The sequence below is a fragment of the Solenopsis invicta genome, chromosome 9 (assembly GCF_016802725.1).
Source record: "Solenopsis invicta isolate M01_SB chromosome 9, UNIL_Sinv_3.0, whole genome shotgun sequence".
Taxonomy (NCBI): Eukaryota; Metazoa; Arthropoda; class Insecta; order Hymenoptera; family Formicidae; genus Solenopsis; species Solenopsis invicta.
The window spans coordinates 7739466-7755658 of NC_052672.1; the positions used below are offsets into that span (position 1 = coordinate 7739466).

At 38.1% G+C, this 16193-nt stretch overlaps 1 protein-coding gene across 1 annotated transcript in view; it reads right to left on the reverse strand.

Moving 5' to 3' along the window:
* The window catches only part of LOC105202176, a 102118-nt gene that overhangs the window by 70368 nt on the left and 15557 nt on the right, over positions 1-16193 (reverse strand). Inside the window, exon 2 of the mRNA XM_026138199.2 lies at positions 1213-1320. Within this exon, the coding sequence (XP_025993984.2) occupies positions 1213-1315 (103 nt within the window). The 5' untranslated portion in view covers positions 1316-1320. The remainder of the gene's footprint in view (positions 1-1212; positions 1321-16193) is intronic.

Consider the following 16193-nt stretch of genomic DNA (forward strand, 5'->3'; position numbering starts at 1 on the left):
TTTCCTATTTTATTTAATATTTTTATCACGAAATGTTGTTTATGTTAATTAATAATATTAAATATTGATAAAATATAATCTAGGCGGTCAGTACGCATTCAGTACCTTTCCCTTAATTATTTCAAAATTCGGGACTAAAAAATTAATTAAAAACAGCAGAAAAAAAATGTCAGAAATTGTAAAATCTGGAAAAAAACCTTTTGAAAAAGATCGTTGAATCGAGTACGCGTTTCTATTCGGAAAAAGACACCAAACATTCTGGCATCCTAGCAATTTTCTCTCGCGGCCCTGCGAACGCCCTCTCGTTCTCCACTCTATCTTCATCTAATCACTTTTGCTTTCGTCAACACTCCGCCGCGGGCTAAACGACAGGCGTTGATGGAGCTCGGCGGCGGTGAGGGCCGGAGAAAGAAACGCGATAGGTCTGAAGGGCCGAACTGCGCCAAAAAAAAGAAAAGGGAGAAAGAGAGACAGAGAGAAGTGGAAGCAAATCCCTATTCGGCAAACAGAGTGAGAGGGCGAGATGGAGCGAGGATGAAGAGAAGGTTTCTGCACCCTGCGGCGATTGCAAAGTTTCACGGAAATGCAGCCTCACGAGAAATTTCTCGAGAAGCCCTTGGGTCGTCGTGGCGCCTCGGGAATTGCATAAAATGAGGAGGCGAGGTGCCTCCATTGTGATTGATACGGGGGCCGCACACATCGGCGGATTAAAGTACGAAGGCCGCGTTTCCGCCATTTAGCGCATTAAACGACAGAGAGCTGGCTCTCGAATGGAGCCCCAATTCAATCGAGTCTTAACTTCGAGAGAGATATACAAAAGTCTCGCCCCGCGCCGCGGCTCGTTAGAGTAAAATTCTTATACGCGATATCGTCGAGGATTATCTCTTTTCATGGCGTTCCGCGGAATGTCTTTTAAGAGCACGAATGACAAAGAGCCGCGATGAAACGTCTCGAGAGAGGCCGCAAACTTAAAACCCGCACAACAATGGTCCCGCATGCACGTCTATGCTCAAGGGTATACAGAGTGACTGCGTTTTTCCTCGAGCAAAGGAGCACCGTGCAAACGTTTGTTTGTCTGCGAATGAATTTTTCGAGAAAATATGTAATTATAATTATAATTTACAAGCGTGCGCGTATAAATATGCAATGTTTACCCTTGGCAGAAACGGATGTGGCACATGCATTAAAAAGAGTTGATTAAATGAAACTTACGTAACGATGGACAATAGGTCAAAGTTGCCAATGTGTTAATCATGACCTCGATCGTGAACTTCTTGATAAAAATGCGATGTCGTGTTCTGTTTTGTTGCTGCATCGGCTCTGAAAAATAAGAAAAATAAGTTGGTTAATTTTAACTCATTAAAAGGTGTAAATATAAAAAAAAAACGGAATAGCTTATAAATTAAAATTAAAAAAAGTTAAAATTTTTCGTAAAATTATTTCGTCAAAAATATATTAAGTAATTGTAAGCTTTATAGTTTCAGGTTTTATTTTTATAAAATAATTTGTAAATAATATACGCAAAGAGAGTAATATCAGCTAAATATCAATAGCTAGTTTAAACTTTTCTTTCATTGCTAAAAACTATTAAGCCTAAAATGCATTTTCTGCGAGTTACAAAATTATTATCTGAAATTAAAAGCTTAATTTAGCACGAGTTAAAAAAGTGACAATTGTTCTTCAATATTTTATGTAAAACCGAGCGTTTCATTTACAATTACAAGTACACCGTCGACAGATGGACGTAGTGAAGTACTTGCGTATCTCGTAAGTAAAAGAATTATACGATAGAGTAAAAAAGACGCAGCATTATGAGATTCTTCATTTTTGTCGTGAAACAAAAGAAAATTTCATTTTATAAAAGAATTTGAAGTCAAGTCCCCAAAATTAGACCAAGAAGAAAACAAGTAAAACATATTTTGGCAGCACAATTTCGTTTATTTCTACTTAAAAATTAATTTAAAAATTAGATATTTTCTTTGGGAAAAGATTCAAAACACTCGTTACGAATATTATTAGTTTCTATGATAAAAAATAGCTTCAACTAATAGATTCAAGCAGCAAATATTTTCATTTATAGAACTTATATTTTAACAATTAAAAAAAAGCTTAATAAAATAAGCTTTGGTAAAAATGCAGACATATTAACAGTCTCTATTTTAAAGATATATTTTAGCTGCTATACTGATAAACATACTAAAAAAAAAAAAAGAAATTGTGTTCAGTTATATGCAAATATGTGGTTTACTAAAATTAAAGAAAATGTTTTTTTTTAAGTATATCTTTTTTCTCTCAGTGTATTTACTGAGAAATAGTAGCTATAAAGATAACACAGCTGATACACCGTCTCGCTGTGTATACACTGAGAAGAAAATAGACTAAAAAATTTCCTTAATTTTAGTAAACTATGTGTTTGCATATGACTGGAAACGTATCTTCTTTTTTTAGCATATTTATTTTTTTCTCAGTGTATAGCTATATTTTAGTTTCGTTGGCTAATTTCTATGTCCACGTGCATGTATGCTTATTTTATCGCGATCACGATGACTGGCAATTGTATGACATTCTTAACCTTCACCGTGTAAAGGGGGTCATTTTTGTTCAAGTGATTTTTTAATTATAAATATCTTGGTTTATATATTTGCAAAAATAAAATATTTAAACAAATAGATTTATTAAATAATGTATAAATCGTTCGTTTAGAATAGTTAAAGAAGCTGCATGAATTTTATAATATTTTCTAAATCACTTAATAATCCATTAAAAAAAACCATAAAAAGGGGCAACATTAATGATTCCCTTTACACTTTACAGGTGCCAAAAAACACATTACACAGTGTTTACGGTTAATTCTCTGGATCATCAAAAATTCTGAGATCATCTTCTAAAGTTTATTGATACGAGCAAATACTTATATAAATATAACTTTTGGAAGTTCGTCACGTAATATATCGATTTCACAGCCTTTATGGATGCTACTGTCTTTGTACGCCACCCGAAATTATGTCGTTAAACTTTGTGCTGTCGTGTCCATGGCATGCCTCGTATCACTACCTTGTACTAACACGCTTATCGGAAGTTCGGTCACCAGCTATGAGGAGGTTAGTTTACGAAATTTATTCAGTATTGCGACGAATTGAAAACAACTCGGCTCTTCCGATGAGAAATTGTAAAGTTACGTGACGACTATGCAATGTCTTCCAAGTTTACAAACGTTTACGAGCGCGTTGAGATCGAATCGGAGAGACGAACCATTTTTCACTTGAGTACAATTTGACCAACACGTATATTTAAGGCGGTGCTGACGTCGCGCGACGTCAGTTTTACCGATTGAATGAGATTTACATATGATTTACAGTACATGTATACGATTTACGAAACAGCAACAGATTCTTACATACTACTATATCGAGATCTCAAGCACATACATTGCAAATAATTTATCGAACAGTATATTTTCTCAAATTAGGCTTTTAAACTTAAAACCAACGATTCAAATTTTTGAAGATTTATTTTATTATAAATAAACTCGATTTATTATGCTCTATCAGTTTGCGAACAAAATACTTATGTTTACGCGAGGAATGACAATACGCGTTGTAGAGAACATTTATCGATTTCTCTACCATCATACGCATTTGTATTCGATTCAGGAGCTCATTGCGGTATCGTCTACACATACACGTCCGACCGGAACACTTTATCGAATTCGTTAGCGTTAAAAGTATCGACGAGACAAACGTAAAAACTGAATATCTCGTTAATTCTATAGTTAATGCCAGAATCACAATCAACTAACGGGACGCTGACTCTGTTTTACGGAAGAAAAATATATTCTGATCAGATATGTGGATTATTTCGAAAAGATTCAAATATAGATTTATGTTATGTTTTAACTAGAATACCGGCCAAAATTATATCACCTTTCGATTATTTTTGAGCATAATTTGTTTTAAAAAGCACAAATCTCTCTTAAAACATAATATATTTTAATGATAAGTATAACTTACGTAAATAATAACTTTTTATTAAATAATAAAAACAGTAACACGTGGAAAATTATTTTTATTAAAAATTTCCAAAATATGTAAAATTTGAATCATAATTAATTTTGAGTCATAAGAAGTATAAATAATGTGGAATATTAAATTTAACTGCTAAAACTAGGTTATGGTAATAAAAACAATGATTGCGACACGAAAAACAAAAAAAACAAAAAAAGTACAAAAGTGCAACTATGAAAAAATTAATAAAAAATTCGAAGATCATAGTGTATGTTGTCAAATTTTATTATACTTTATATACAAGGTGTATATAAAGGTAACCTTTCATCAAGAATTTACTATAAAATTTTGAGTGCATTCGATACACTTCGATAAAAATGCTTCAAAAATCGAAAGGTGATATAATTTTGGCCGGTACTGTATGTACCATTTTTATACTCACTTTTCGGTACACCCCGTATATATTCGCTCTCGAAATCCTTTCACACACGCACACACATGCGCGTAGCGTGCTTCTCAAGGGTACATACATACTTCCAACTGCTCGTGCGAGACATAGGAAGCCGTATGTGCATTGAACATTGATTTTAAACGTATATCGGTGCAAGAGCATGGGCAGTAAAAACGTGCGGGATTTGCACGAGCGCACCGTCTTACTCTTAATGGGAAAAATCGTAGGAAGCACGAAGGCGGCGAGCGCGGGGCCAGAAGACGGATGTGGGAAAGATTTCACGACTATCGAGACTCGATGGACCGGCCGATGGAGCTTGCTGCCTTGCGCGAACATTGGCGTAGCACGGGTTTCCGTATTTTTCTTCGTGGTCCATTTCGCACGTGTTCCGTTTTACACGAGTGAGCATTGGACTACACTTTTATCTCTTTCGCTGGCCAAGTGATTCTTTAACGTCAACGATACCTCGAAAGCACGTGTCAGTTCGTTGCAACGTTTTAAACGCGCCGTAGAATCAATTTTCTCTTTCTTTGCGCAATTTTGGTTTCTGCGGCTGTTCGTAACGAAATCATAGAATTGAAATAAACGATTTTAATATCGCTATTCTCTTTTTTTTTCAATTTCATAATTCTTCCAATCAAAAAAATATTTGTTTACATAACAATTTACTGCCGTCTCGTATTGCGATAGAAATTATTAACTCATGCAAGAGAACGATGCGTGAAATATTTATTAGCGGGTAAAAAAAATACCACAGAAAATGGACGTATACCCTGCTGGTTTATCTCCTCTGGCGCATCTATCGGGTAAACGTTCAAACCCCCGCGAAGCGTAATTTAGTTAAAGGGTGTAAGCGCATAACTTTCGTAAAACACACCAACTGTATTATTCAAGGCGGCGATAACACGTGGTGGCTAACAAACGACCGTCCGTACCTTCCTGGCAATTTAAGGGGTCAAAAAAATACACCGCACCCTACGTTCATACGCTATTTCCGAGGGTACGCTACCCGTTTCGGATATTTGCGTTTGCAACATTTATAACGTAGTGGAATTTGGAATTTTGCAAAACTTGCGCACGGTGTACGTGATGCACCATCAATTATTCATAAATCAATTACCTAAGAGCCAGAATTAATTTATAAAATTATTTGAAAAGTTTCTAGAAATACGCTAGAGAAAGAGAAAGAGAGAGGAGGGAGGAAGGGGAGAATATTTAATCGAGTAGTCTATAATTTTATATATAGACCTCTCGGATGTACACAAATTTTTTTTCGCATTCTTTCCAAGTAAATAAATATTGTTTAATGTAAGAACAGATCTCTTCCCGGATGTACGATTTCGACGCTTTTCCCATCAACTTTTCTATTTTACATTTGCGCAATTAGATTGCACAGTTGAGATAACATAGTCCCTTCGCACGAGTGCCGAGTACTCTCGCTTAATTTTACGTCGCACGTGACACGTAGCACCGAAACGACATCCCGCGCATTCTTTGGTTATTTAAGGGGTCAAAGTACATATCTCACCGCGGCTCTTCACATGCGCACGTGCATACATCACGCTCTCCTCCGAAATTATTTTACGCTCGTAGCTCGTAGTGCTTCCTATTTGTGATCACATTATCCTCGAATTACTCTTGCAGGACTCAAACCGTCGTCGTACTCCGCCGCCACCCGACTTAATTCAATTTTCGAATCGCCGCGATATACAATCTTAATTTATTTGCCTATCGTTACGTAGTCCTACCGGATTATCGAGTGCCGCATTAAATTTGCTATTCGAATTAACATCACGTTGTACAAATCATTGTAACAATCGCAAGTTACCAAAAAAATAACATAAGAGAAAGAAAAATCATTTTCAGTCAAAGTGAATCTTGGTGCCTAATAATAATTTTGAGTAATTTACAGTTGTACAATTAAAAAAAAGCATTTTATATAGTTTTAAATTCTAATTTTTCTTTTCACTTTTGGATATTTTTTTCAACAGTGATTGATCAAGTTTCATTGTATTATTCAGGATTTAAATATTTTTCAAGTTTAATTCGGTGCTTGATGCGCTTCTCTTTATTATTTAAAGAGCTAAAGCTCACGTCGCGTCTTTAGCGCGCTACGTGCATACACCATTGCGTAGATACGGTGCTTCAAAGTTATTTTGCGGGATGGGCTCCATCCCGCTCCTATGTATATACCATTTCCTCATGTACGAGTTTGGTCCGTGAGCGTGACGGGGAGTCATGTGGCTGAGGGACGAGAATGAGAAAGAGGAGTAAAGAAAGACGGAACAAGATGGATGGACAGAAAGAGGGGAAGTACTGGCAGAAGTACACCATGTCCCAAAACTTATACCGTTCTCATTTATGAATTCTCTTCGAGATTGGAATTTAGAATTGATTATTACTCGACAAACATTAAATACAATCATTACGAGTATATTAATTTGGAAAGAGATTTTAAAGAACTTTGATTTTTAAAAATAAAAATAGTTATGGAAAAGAACATAGGCTACAATATAAATTATGTGTGTGTTGTAAGATCACAGCTAAGTTTACTTTTAACATGCATATATGGAAGAAATGATTTTGCTGAAGTATCTAAAAATTTAATTAGACGCGGACCTGAAAATAATTTTGTCAGATAAAAATAATTGTATAGGACACTCAAGCTAATAGTAAGAATGTCAAAATTTTTTGCAGCATTACTTATCGTGCCTATGGGCATCCTAATTATTTTGACGGTCCAACAAAATTATTTTCACAAATTAGTAAACATTTATCCGGATAAATGTTTAGATACTTCAAAACAGAAAATTGTGTTCTTCGTGTAATGATATAATATATTTATGATTGAATAATTAGAAAATAAGATGGCAAACGTAACAATGAAATTTAAGATTATGAAGGATATTTTGCGAACACCTTGTACGCGAGATGAAAGATATAGAGAGAGATACAACTGCCACTGATGGTTATATGTAGAAGGAAGTATACGGACCGACGACGTAATATTGGGAGCCCAAATGGTAATCGATATCACATATATCTGCACCGATGTATATTCAACCATCCTCCACGATTTTCCGAAAGGAACCCCTTAATAAAACTACTTACGAGCCTCCGAGACTCGTCTCTTGGCTCTATCTCTCGGACCCTCTTTCCGTCTACCTTCCCATGCCTTTCGTTCCTATATTACGGCACTCTAAGAGACTGCTGGCGATGAAAATACGTGAAATACGCCATCACCTCGCGCGACTCTATTTATTAACTCGGCCTTGCGCGCCATTTCTTCCCTCGAATTTAAAGACCATCTGCAACTTAATTGACAATCGAATCGACGATACGTATTCTTACATAATTACTTATTAAAGTTCCGAACCATTCTTAATGATGAAAGATTGAGTTCGCGCTAAAAGGAGCGTGTGAATGATATATAATGGCACCGAGAGAGAAAAATATTTAAAAGTCTGAAAGCTTACATTTGAAAAAAAAAGAATCTTATAAAAACGTCCGTAGAATATGGTTTTAAATAATTTCTAAATATTGCAGTGTTTTTTTTTAGATTAGCTGTTCAAACGGAGGTTTAACAAGAAATGAAAGCCACAAAGTGAGACGAATAAAAATCTCAGGGGAGAAGCTCCTCCACGTACATAGAACACTTTATTTATTTGAAGCAATATAAAAGTATATTCCTCACTCTTCTCGCGTACGTCATAAGTGTCTCATGAATAGCGTATAAAGGCGACTTTCTAAAAATACGACACCTGCAATTTTTTTTCGTGTCAAGCTTGATCACTACAACCCACTTTGAGAAGCGCACTCCAGGTCTTAAGATTCGTGCGCCCGACTTAAAAGCAGATGGTCGAAAACTTTCAGTCGATAACGTGACATTTAAGCGACTTTATTTAAGTGCCCGGTATGCCAGAAATGATTTCGAGTTCCAACTAATGCGAGCAGACGCGACACGATCTCAATCCCCGAGATATTTCCGACCACATTTTGCGGATCGATCATATCGATACGACCTACATAACGTACACAAATGGCATCTCGACGTACAGCCTGATCTTCTTAAAATGCAAACATCTGTAGTCAAACGTATACGTACACCCGGCGAAACATTATTAAACATTATTCATGGATCATAGCAAAAATGTATTTGTGAATGCATGCCTGCAAATTCCTATTAATATCTCAGTTTCTCTACATCGGTATTCCAACCTCAGAGGCAGCAGTAAATTAAGACGTGTGCCCTGTTTTTTCCGAACAATACATTTTTTATAACTTTACTTTTATAAAATTATTCTGCTTCTGTTGTGCGCGTTATTGTTTCCATGCACGTCTCCGGAAATAATCGCGCGACGGGATTATATGAAAGTTGCTCGTGCAAAAAGCGGAACATTGGGGGAGAGGGGGGGGGGGGGTGCGAAAACACGACGAGATGGAAAAGACAACAGACTCCCCTGTCGGGGAAGGAGAGAATTTTCAGCATACAAATGCATGGAGGAGCCGTGGCGACGACGGTTCGTACACATGCACGCACTTTGCGCGGAATACTATTAATTTCGTATTCATTCCTTCTTTTCGCATCTCGCGATCGTTCCTGCTCGTTAACGTTCGCCCCGTGGAAAATGCTCACCGGTCTCACCAGGACGCCGCGCCATTATGATGCGGCGTATGTAAATACGATCACGGGGAAGCTACGTAAAAATGAGAGAGGACAACACGAAGGTGAATATCCGGCCGGCGCGAACGAGGGTGAGAGATCCTCTGACGTCGTCGTCGTCTTCGGAGCCGAGGGAGGAAATAGATGACCCGGCTATCCGGGGGTCGGTATCTCGATTGTATCGAAGCGGAATGGCACCGGGCGAGAAGGGCGAAAGCGATGTAAATTTAGCATCGAGTCTCTTTAGCTTTTTTTTTCCTCGGCCTTAAATATCAGACTAAGGGTCGAAAGTTTCGAGGAGGGGAAAAATAGATCACGCCCTAAATAATATTTATGCAAACGTAATATTAATGACGTGGCGCAAAATCCAAGTCAAATTCAATGTAAACTTATTCTATGTTTTAAAAATAAACAGCCATGCGCTTTTCTGGGGCACACATCAAGCTTCTATTTAAACGTATTCTCTCGCGCCCGTTTGTCCCACTTGCGTCGATTTCCTCGTAGATTTCCCCTCGGCGCTCGGCGCAAATGTAATTCGCAATCGCATTCGCACCTCAAAATTGACCGCTTCTCGCAGCTGCGCAGCTGCCGGGACATCTATTAAAGGACTTCGACTAGAGAGCAGAGCAAGGCGCGCGCCGCAAGACACTATATGGTAATTAGCTGCGGAAACTTGCCGGGCGAATTGTACCATGGCCGCGCGAGGCAAACTATGCCCGCATGCCCCTTGGGTACCAAATACCACCATCAGGAGGGCGGGACGCGGGTGGTGGCCGGGTTGGGTTAGACGGTGGCGACATTACTAAAATGTCAGAGAATGTCACCCATCTCATAATCTATGCCCCACGATCCCGGCGCTACCCTCGATCCTCCCTTTCTCTTCATCCCTCTTCGTCCTTGCTCTCCCTCTCTCTCTCTGTCTCTGTCTCTCTTGCGCACCAGTCGAGCTTTCAGTAGTCTCCTCCACCTTCACTTTACAGCACCCCGGCATCCCCTCTGCTGGGCCAACCCTCCGGGTGCAGTGTCGCCGCCGCATTCTCGCGAGAAATTAATTTGGCCCTATTAAAATGATCACTTCTGGATTTAAGTTACGATCTCCGCCATTCTCACTCATCCTCTAGCCTTCTAACCGTTCTAAATTTTGGACGGCAAGTTCTCGCGCCGCCTTCTCGCGTATCCCCCATCGTGTAGAAAAGTACGCATGAGTTTTGACGTCTGGTGGTGGTGGTAATGGTGGTGGTGGTGCGAGTTACGAGGTCGAACTTCAAGCCGAGCTTTTCTTCAAGCCACGGAGAAAGTAGGTCCGCTCTTTCCACTCATTCTTTTCCAGCTTTTGCGTTTAAAATAAAGCAAGCGCATGTTCAGAAATAAAATCAGGAATAAAAACGGGGAAAGAAAGCGAGCGTAGAAAGCGTAGCTAGAAAGAACAAACGTAGCGTGAATTGAGAAAGCGTGCGAGGGAGCGCGTAGCCAGAGTAATTTTAATAACAATAAAGCTTCTAGTCTTTGGCTCGATAGCGTTTCACGCGAGTTTCATATGCATAATATTAGCACAACGTAAACAATTTATAAAATCTACGGCGAAATTTTTCCGGTATCATGAGTTTATATACTCGAGATTGAATCTAATACAACAGGGATTTTTATATACAATTCCCCCTGTTCCGACGCGGGATTATATTCTGAAACTTTGACCGTAAATCAGATTGATCGCAAGTCGAAGAGTATTTATATATTTTATATAAATAAAACATTATGCATGATACAAATTAGAAAATAATTTTATTTTTTACTTGTTGGGCCATCAAAATAATTATATAAAACAATCAAGCATGATAATGTTGCTGCAAGTAGTTTTGATATTTTGGCAACCAAGTTAAACATCCAGTACATTTGTTTTTAATAATTCAACATAATTATTTCTAAATCTGTATTTCAACAAAATTATTCTTTCCATGAATATTATTTATTCTTTATTTATTTTTTATTCTTGTCATTAAATATTGCTAAAGTAAAAATGTAAAACATTGAATAGGTACGCTTTAGTAGGAGATCTGAATCAGCAATTTTCCCATATTATATTTGTAATTGTTAGTAACAATAACTAGTTCGGCTGAAACCCAGATTAAACTTAAAACACGTTAAAAATTATTTTATTAATAAAAATAATTATAGACTTCTATTTCAAAAATGTTTGTGACAAAACAAAAATTGTTTTTAAACAACATAATTTTTAATATTTACTAATAATGTTTAACTTAAACAAGGATTAACTACAACAAATAATTCAAAAATATCATTTTTTTCTCTTAAAAATATTTCTAATTTTCTTAAAAATAAATCTAAATGTAATAATTAATATTATAAAATTAATTTTTGGATAATTTATTACGGGATGCTTAATCAGCTTCATTAAATTATATTAGTTAATTATTAGTTAATAACATGCCGACCATAAGTCCGTAATAATTTGTAAATCGACATAATCGACATATGTAATCTCTAAATGTAAATATAGAAGAATACTTGTAATTATATTATATATTATAATACAATTTCCAGACAAATTTGCAACAATTATATTCGCGAACTATTATAACTATGTGAATCAAATTTCTAAAAATCGATCTCGACAATTGCTTGATGCAATTTTGATTTATGTCGATTTAAATTTAGATTACATCTCTTAGATATAAGATTTTGTATAGATATTAGTTCTAAAAGATGTGAAATTAATCGCGTTTAAAAGCTCAAAAATTGATAACTTAAGTACATTCATGAATAAAAATAACATTCCGTTTGGTAGAAAGACTAACTCCTTCGCGCGATATATTGTCTCTGAGAGTTAATCATTCGTAGAATTCCACTGCAAAATTATAAATTGTGCGTAAAACCAAATCTTTTTTTTGTTACACATTGCCAAACAGACGAGTACTCGTTTGCTCGAAACGCGACAGCGACGCATGCCGACGCGAGAAACTCATCCGGCGCGTTATCGCGTTATTGCGCGAATGCGGGACGCGCAGGAAAAAGTGTGTAATTAATTTGAGTCCCGTCTGGGCAAACTCCAATCAAAGTGTACAAATATTAGAAAGCATATCGCCAGCGTAAGCCCGGCGCTCTCTCTCTCCAAGCCAATTATCACCCCCGACCGATCGCACGCGCGGATAGCGAAAATTCCTGTCGTTTCGATATCATCGCGCTTAAAGTTTTTTCTTTCAAGGATCACCACGAAAACTCGCCGATGGTGTTACCCTCTTACTCTTTTCCGATCCCTGTTTTCCCACTCTCTCGGGAGTGGGACGCGTACTCGCGCGTCGTCGCGTTTTTGGCTTTTCTGCTAAAGGGGCAACAAAGGACATTTAAGGTTTGCTGAAAATGCAGCTTGCCGCGAGGTTAATGGGTTAACTCGTTGTGTAAAATTGAAATTTGCATTAGGTCACGATAAGGCGTTGGAAAATTTTTTTTCTTTTTTCGAGAAGTTAAATTTAAAACTAATTAAACGCGAGCGAGGGAATTATTTTTACAATCTTGCACTTTTATGCTTTATTAATTCAATTTTATATTTTTATAACGCGATTTCAGACGATAATGCCAAGTAAGGTAAAATTATAAGTATAACGTAATGATATTTTATAGAAATCTCGAACATAATATCGAATTCTGTGTAATCTCATTATACAAAGATTATTCTTTTACGAATTATTAATCAATATTAACTCTCCCGTTATATCGTCACTCAAAGTTACCGTGCAATTTATACGGTATAATTAATTCGCTAAGAAAAAGCTGCAGAGTATTTTATTAAGCTTCGGTTAATTAATAAAAAAGAGGGTGGATTGATAGCTCGTAGGCAAAGTGTTAAGCTCGGTCGCCAATCTCTCGAGGAATTCGCCGCGGCCGATCGAATTAATTAAAATTCACCGTAGCGGGTGGCGCTGCACCACAGTGATCCTCTTTGGAAGAGATATTTCGACGGTAATGATCGCTAATTACAGCATCGACTTGCCGCTTATTAACTCGGTGCCGCGCTTTAATTAGTCGCGCGTGCCCTCCTTCGTGCCCCCCAGCGATCATGGAAACGGCTGCTGGCTCGGTCTACCCTCAAAAAGAGACGTCACGTGCCGCCAACTGTGTCTGATCGATCGTATCGTATTGGTTCGCCACGTTGATAAGACGCGTGACGGGACGTTTTCTTAAACGAGAAGCATGCCTGTCTCCAAGGAGATAAAACCGGACTTCTGGCCGGATACGCGAGATACGAGAAGAAAGGAATATTGCTATTTAAGGATATTGAGATACAACAGAATTTTCTAGTACTATATAGCTTTTACAAATATGACTGGCACATTATATAAATTAGTCTAATTTTCTTCTTAACAAATAACTGTAATGATTAACATAATTCTCCCTCCCGACTTTGAATTAAATTTCTGTGCGATCAAATAAGATAGTAAAAAATATAAGCAGTTTTACTGGAATCGGATTTGATTTTCAAACGGAGAGTTTATTTTAAAATTTAAAAAGGGAGTTTGCGGAATATTCCTTCTACCTCCGTACACGTCTGACAAGATTGTATTGGTTACACTGCCGAGACACCGATATAATTATAACTTTGGCCCGATGTACTATCAAGGGAATAAAGACACAGTGCGTGGTAGGGCGAGGAGCAACATCGTGGAACAGTTATCGTCTTTGCACGGTGGTCCTAATATCACAGGGGTCTCAAGTTAGCCCGGAAAGGTAAGCCCTTAAGAAACCAGGACCCTTCTTCATACATCATCAGGAATGACGGAGCACGTAACACGTGACATAGTCTAAAGCGACGTGATATGATACGACGGAACATTAAGTTCAGAGAAACAGAGAGAGAGAGAGAGGAGAGAGGGAGAGAGAGAGAGTCATCGTTCATCATTCGCGTAATACAAGTGATACGCCAGAGCTATTATCTTCTTTCACACATTGTTGATACTGAAACCGTCACCTGACGAAACGATGCAACGCAACGCGCGAAATTCTATTATTTATTTTTCGACCATGACAAAGTTGCGTGAAAAAAATAAGGAAAATAAGATTTAGACGTACAAAATATAGCAACAGTCCATAATATTTTTGTTCGAACGTCCAAATAAAACAGGCGTGTATTTGTAAACATTAAATTTTTCAAAAAATTTAATCGTAAGGATATTATATTACATTTGTCCATTACTGGCGCGCTATATAAAAATATTTTGAAGTAAATAAATATTTTCAAAGTGCAATTTTTTTTGAGAACTTCTCATTTTTTTTCGTTCGTCTGTTTTTTTTGTTATGGCAGTCAATTAGAAACATCCTGCCTCCGAAAAAATTTCCAATTAAAAATAGTAACAACGCGCCTTCCCCCCCAAACGCAGAATGTATCATTGCGTCTGCCGAATAACGGCGTTCGTTTGACCATTGACCATTCGCCTTTTTCGGTGCTGCGGTATGGCGTAGCAACGATCGATTCTCGTCACCATCTGCTCGCAGCTATGCCGTTTCAAAGTATCGGCAAACAAACTAGTCACTGATTGCATCCTCCCGAATAATAACGTGATAACTCGATTTCTTGCGGCATCGAGATCGCCATTTTTGCGCTAGCTAAATCAAAGGGAGATAGCTAGTCAGAAATTCGCGATTGTGATATCGCGTTTGTTCGCACACCGTGGAAACGCGATTACGTTTCTATAAACTTAATATCGGATTATATATATATATATATATATATATGTATCAATCAATAGCCACGATAATAATAGATTCATGATAATAACGCGTAAGTTAAAAAGAAACCTGGACGGCCAAGCGGCTAATTATCGTTGTAAATTTACTCTTTTCTGCGAGCTATAAATAAAATTTTCTCTACAATATCCGTATCGCGTGAAACCCGTATCGTATTCAAATTATGGAAAGCGAAAAGACGACGAGCGAGATAATTATATGCGCACGAACGCAGTCTCGGTGCATCAATGCAAATTACGGCCATCGCCGCCGCGACGCTTCTTCTCGCACTCATTGAGGATGGCTCTTAATTTCTCCCTTTGTCCCCTCGTCATTCGCGCACAATGGCGGAAAGTTCGAGAAACGCTGTCGTAGACAATGCGACGAAGGATTCATATTTTCTGATGCACATTGCGCCAACGAGAAGAAAAGAGCGAGAGAATGAGAATCGTCCTCGTGAGAAAAGGAAAAGGAAGAACGAAGACAGGAGGAGGAAGAGGAGGATAAGGAAACGGGCGCGCGAGTAGAGATAAAGGAGACGGGCGGGGAAAGAGAGGGATAGGGGTAGGGACAGGGGATTGAATGTAGGGAGAGGAAAAAGCAGAGGCTCGGTACGAAAGTCGCTTCGGCTGGCGAAACTTCGGAATATGGAGACGCCGCGGAGCCGATATCGAGGAATCGCGCGGCCGATATAGGGGAAAGGGGTGAGAGGGAGGGAGGTCGGGGGTGTATGCAAATATTTTTCCAGCCCCCACGGAAAACCGGGCCCCTCCTTTCCCGCCTCGTCTTTCGCGCGTCCCTCACCGGCCCGTATAACCGCTCCCCTCCCCCCCATCCCTCCTGCCTTTCCTTCATGTCGCTTTTTTGCTTTCTATCGCGCGCTTTTCACGCCGCTTTTTTCTTCCCCCTTTCTCTCGCCGCGTGTGTAAAAAATGAAGGCAAGAGTCGATAATCGTCGTGCTCTTTTTACATCGGACCTCTCCTTATACCCGCACACAACTTCCTTCTTGCTCCTCTGACGCGTCGCTTTCCCGAGTTCACACTATGGAAAGAGGCCCGATGGTTTTCATTGCGGCGTTATACACTGTGCATTGGGTATCTTGAATGCTCGGTGAATGTGGCGCTGGGATATCTAAGCTATTCTTCGCATTCGAGATAACGAGCCGACTAATTTCATGAATACATTTTAGTTCATTTACAGTTTATTACACATGATTTAAAATTCCGACAATTATTAAATATATGCTATCAGTATATTAAGAATTAAAAAAAATACAAAAAGAAAAAATATATATGTTGATTATTAACATAAAAATAATTAGTTTTTATTAACATA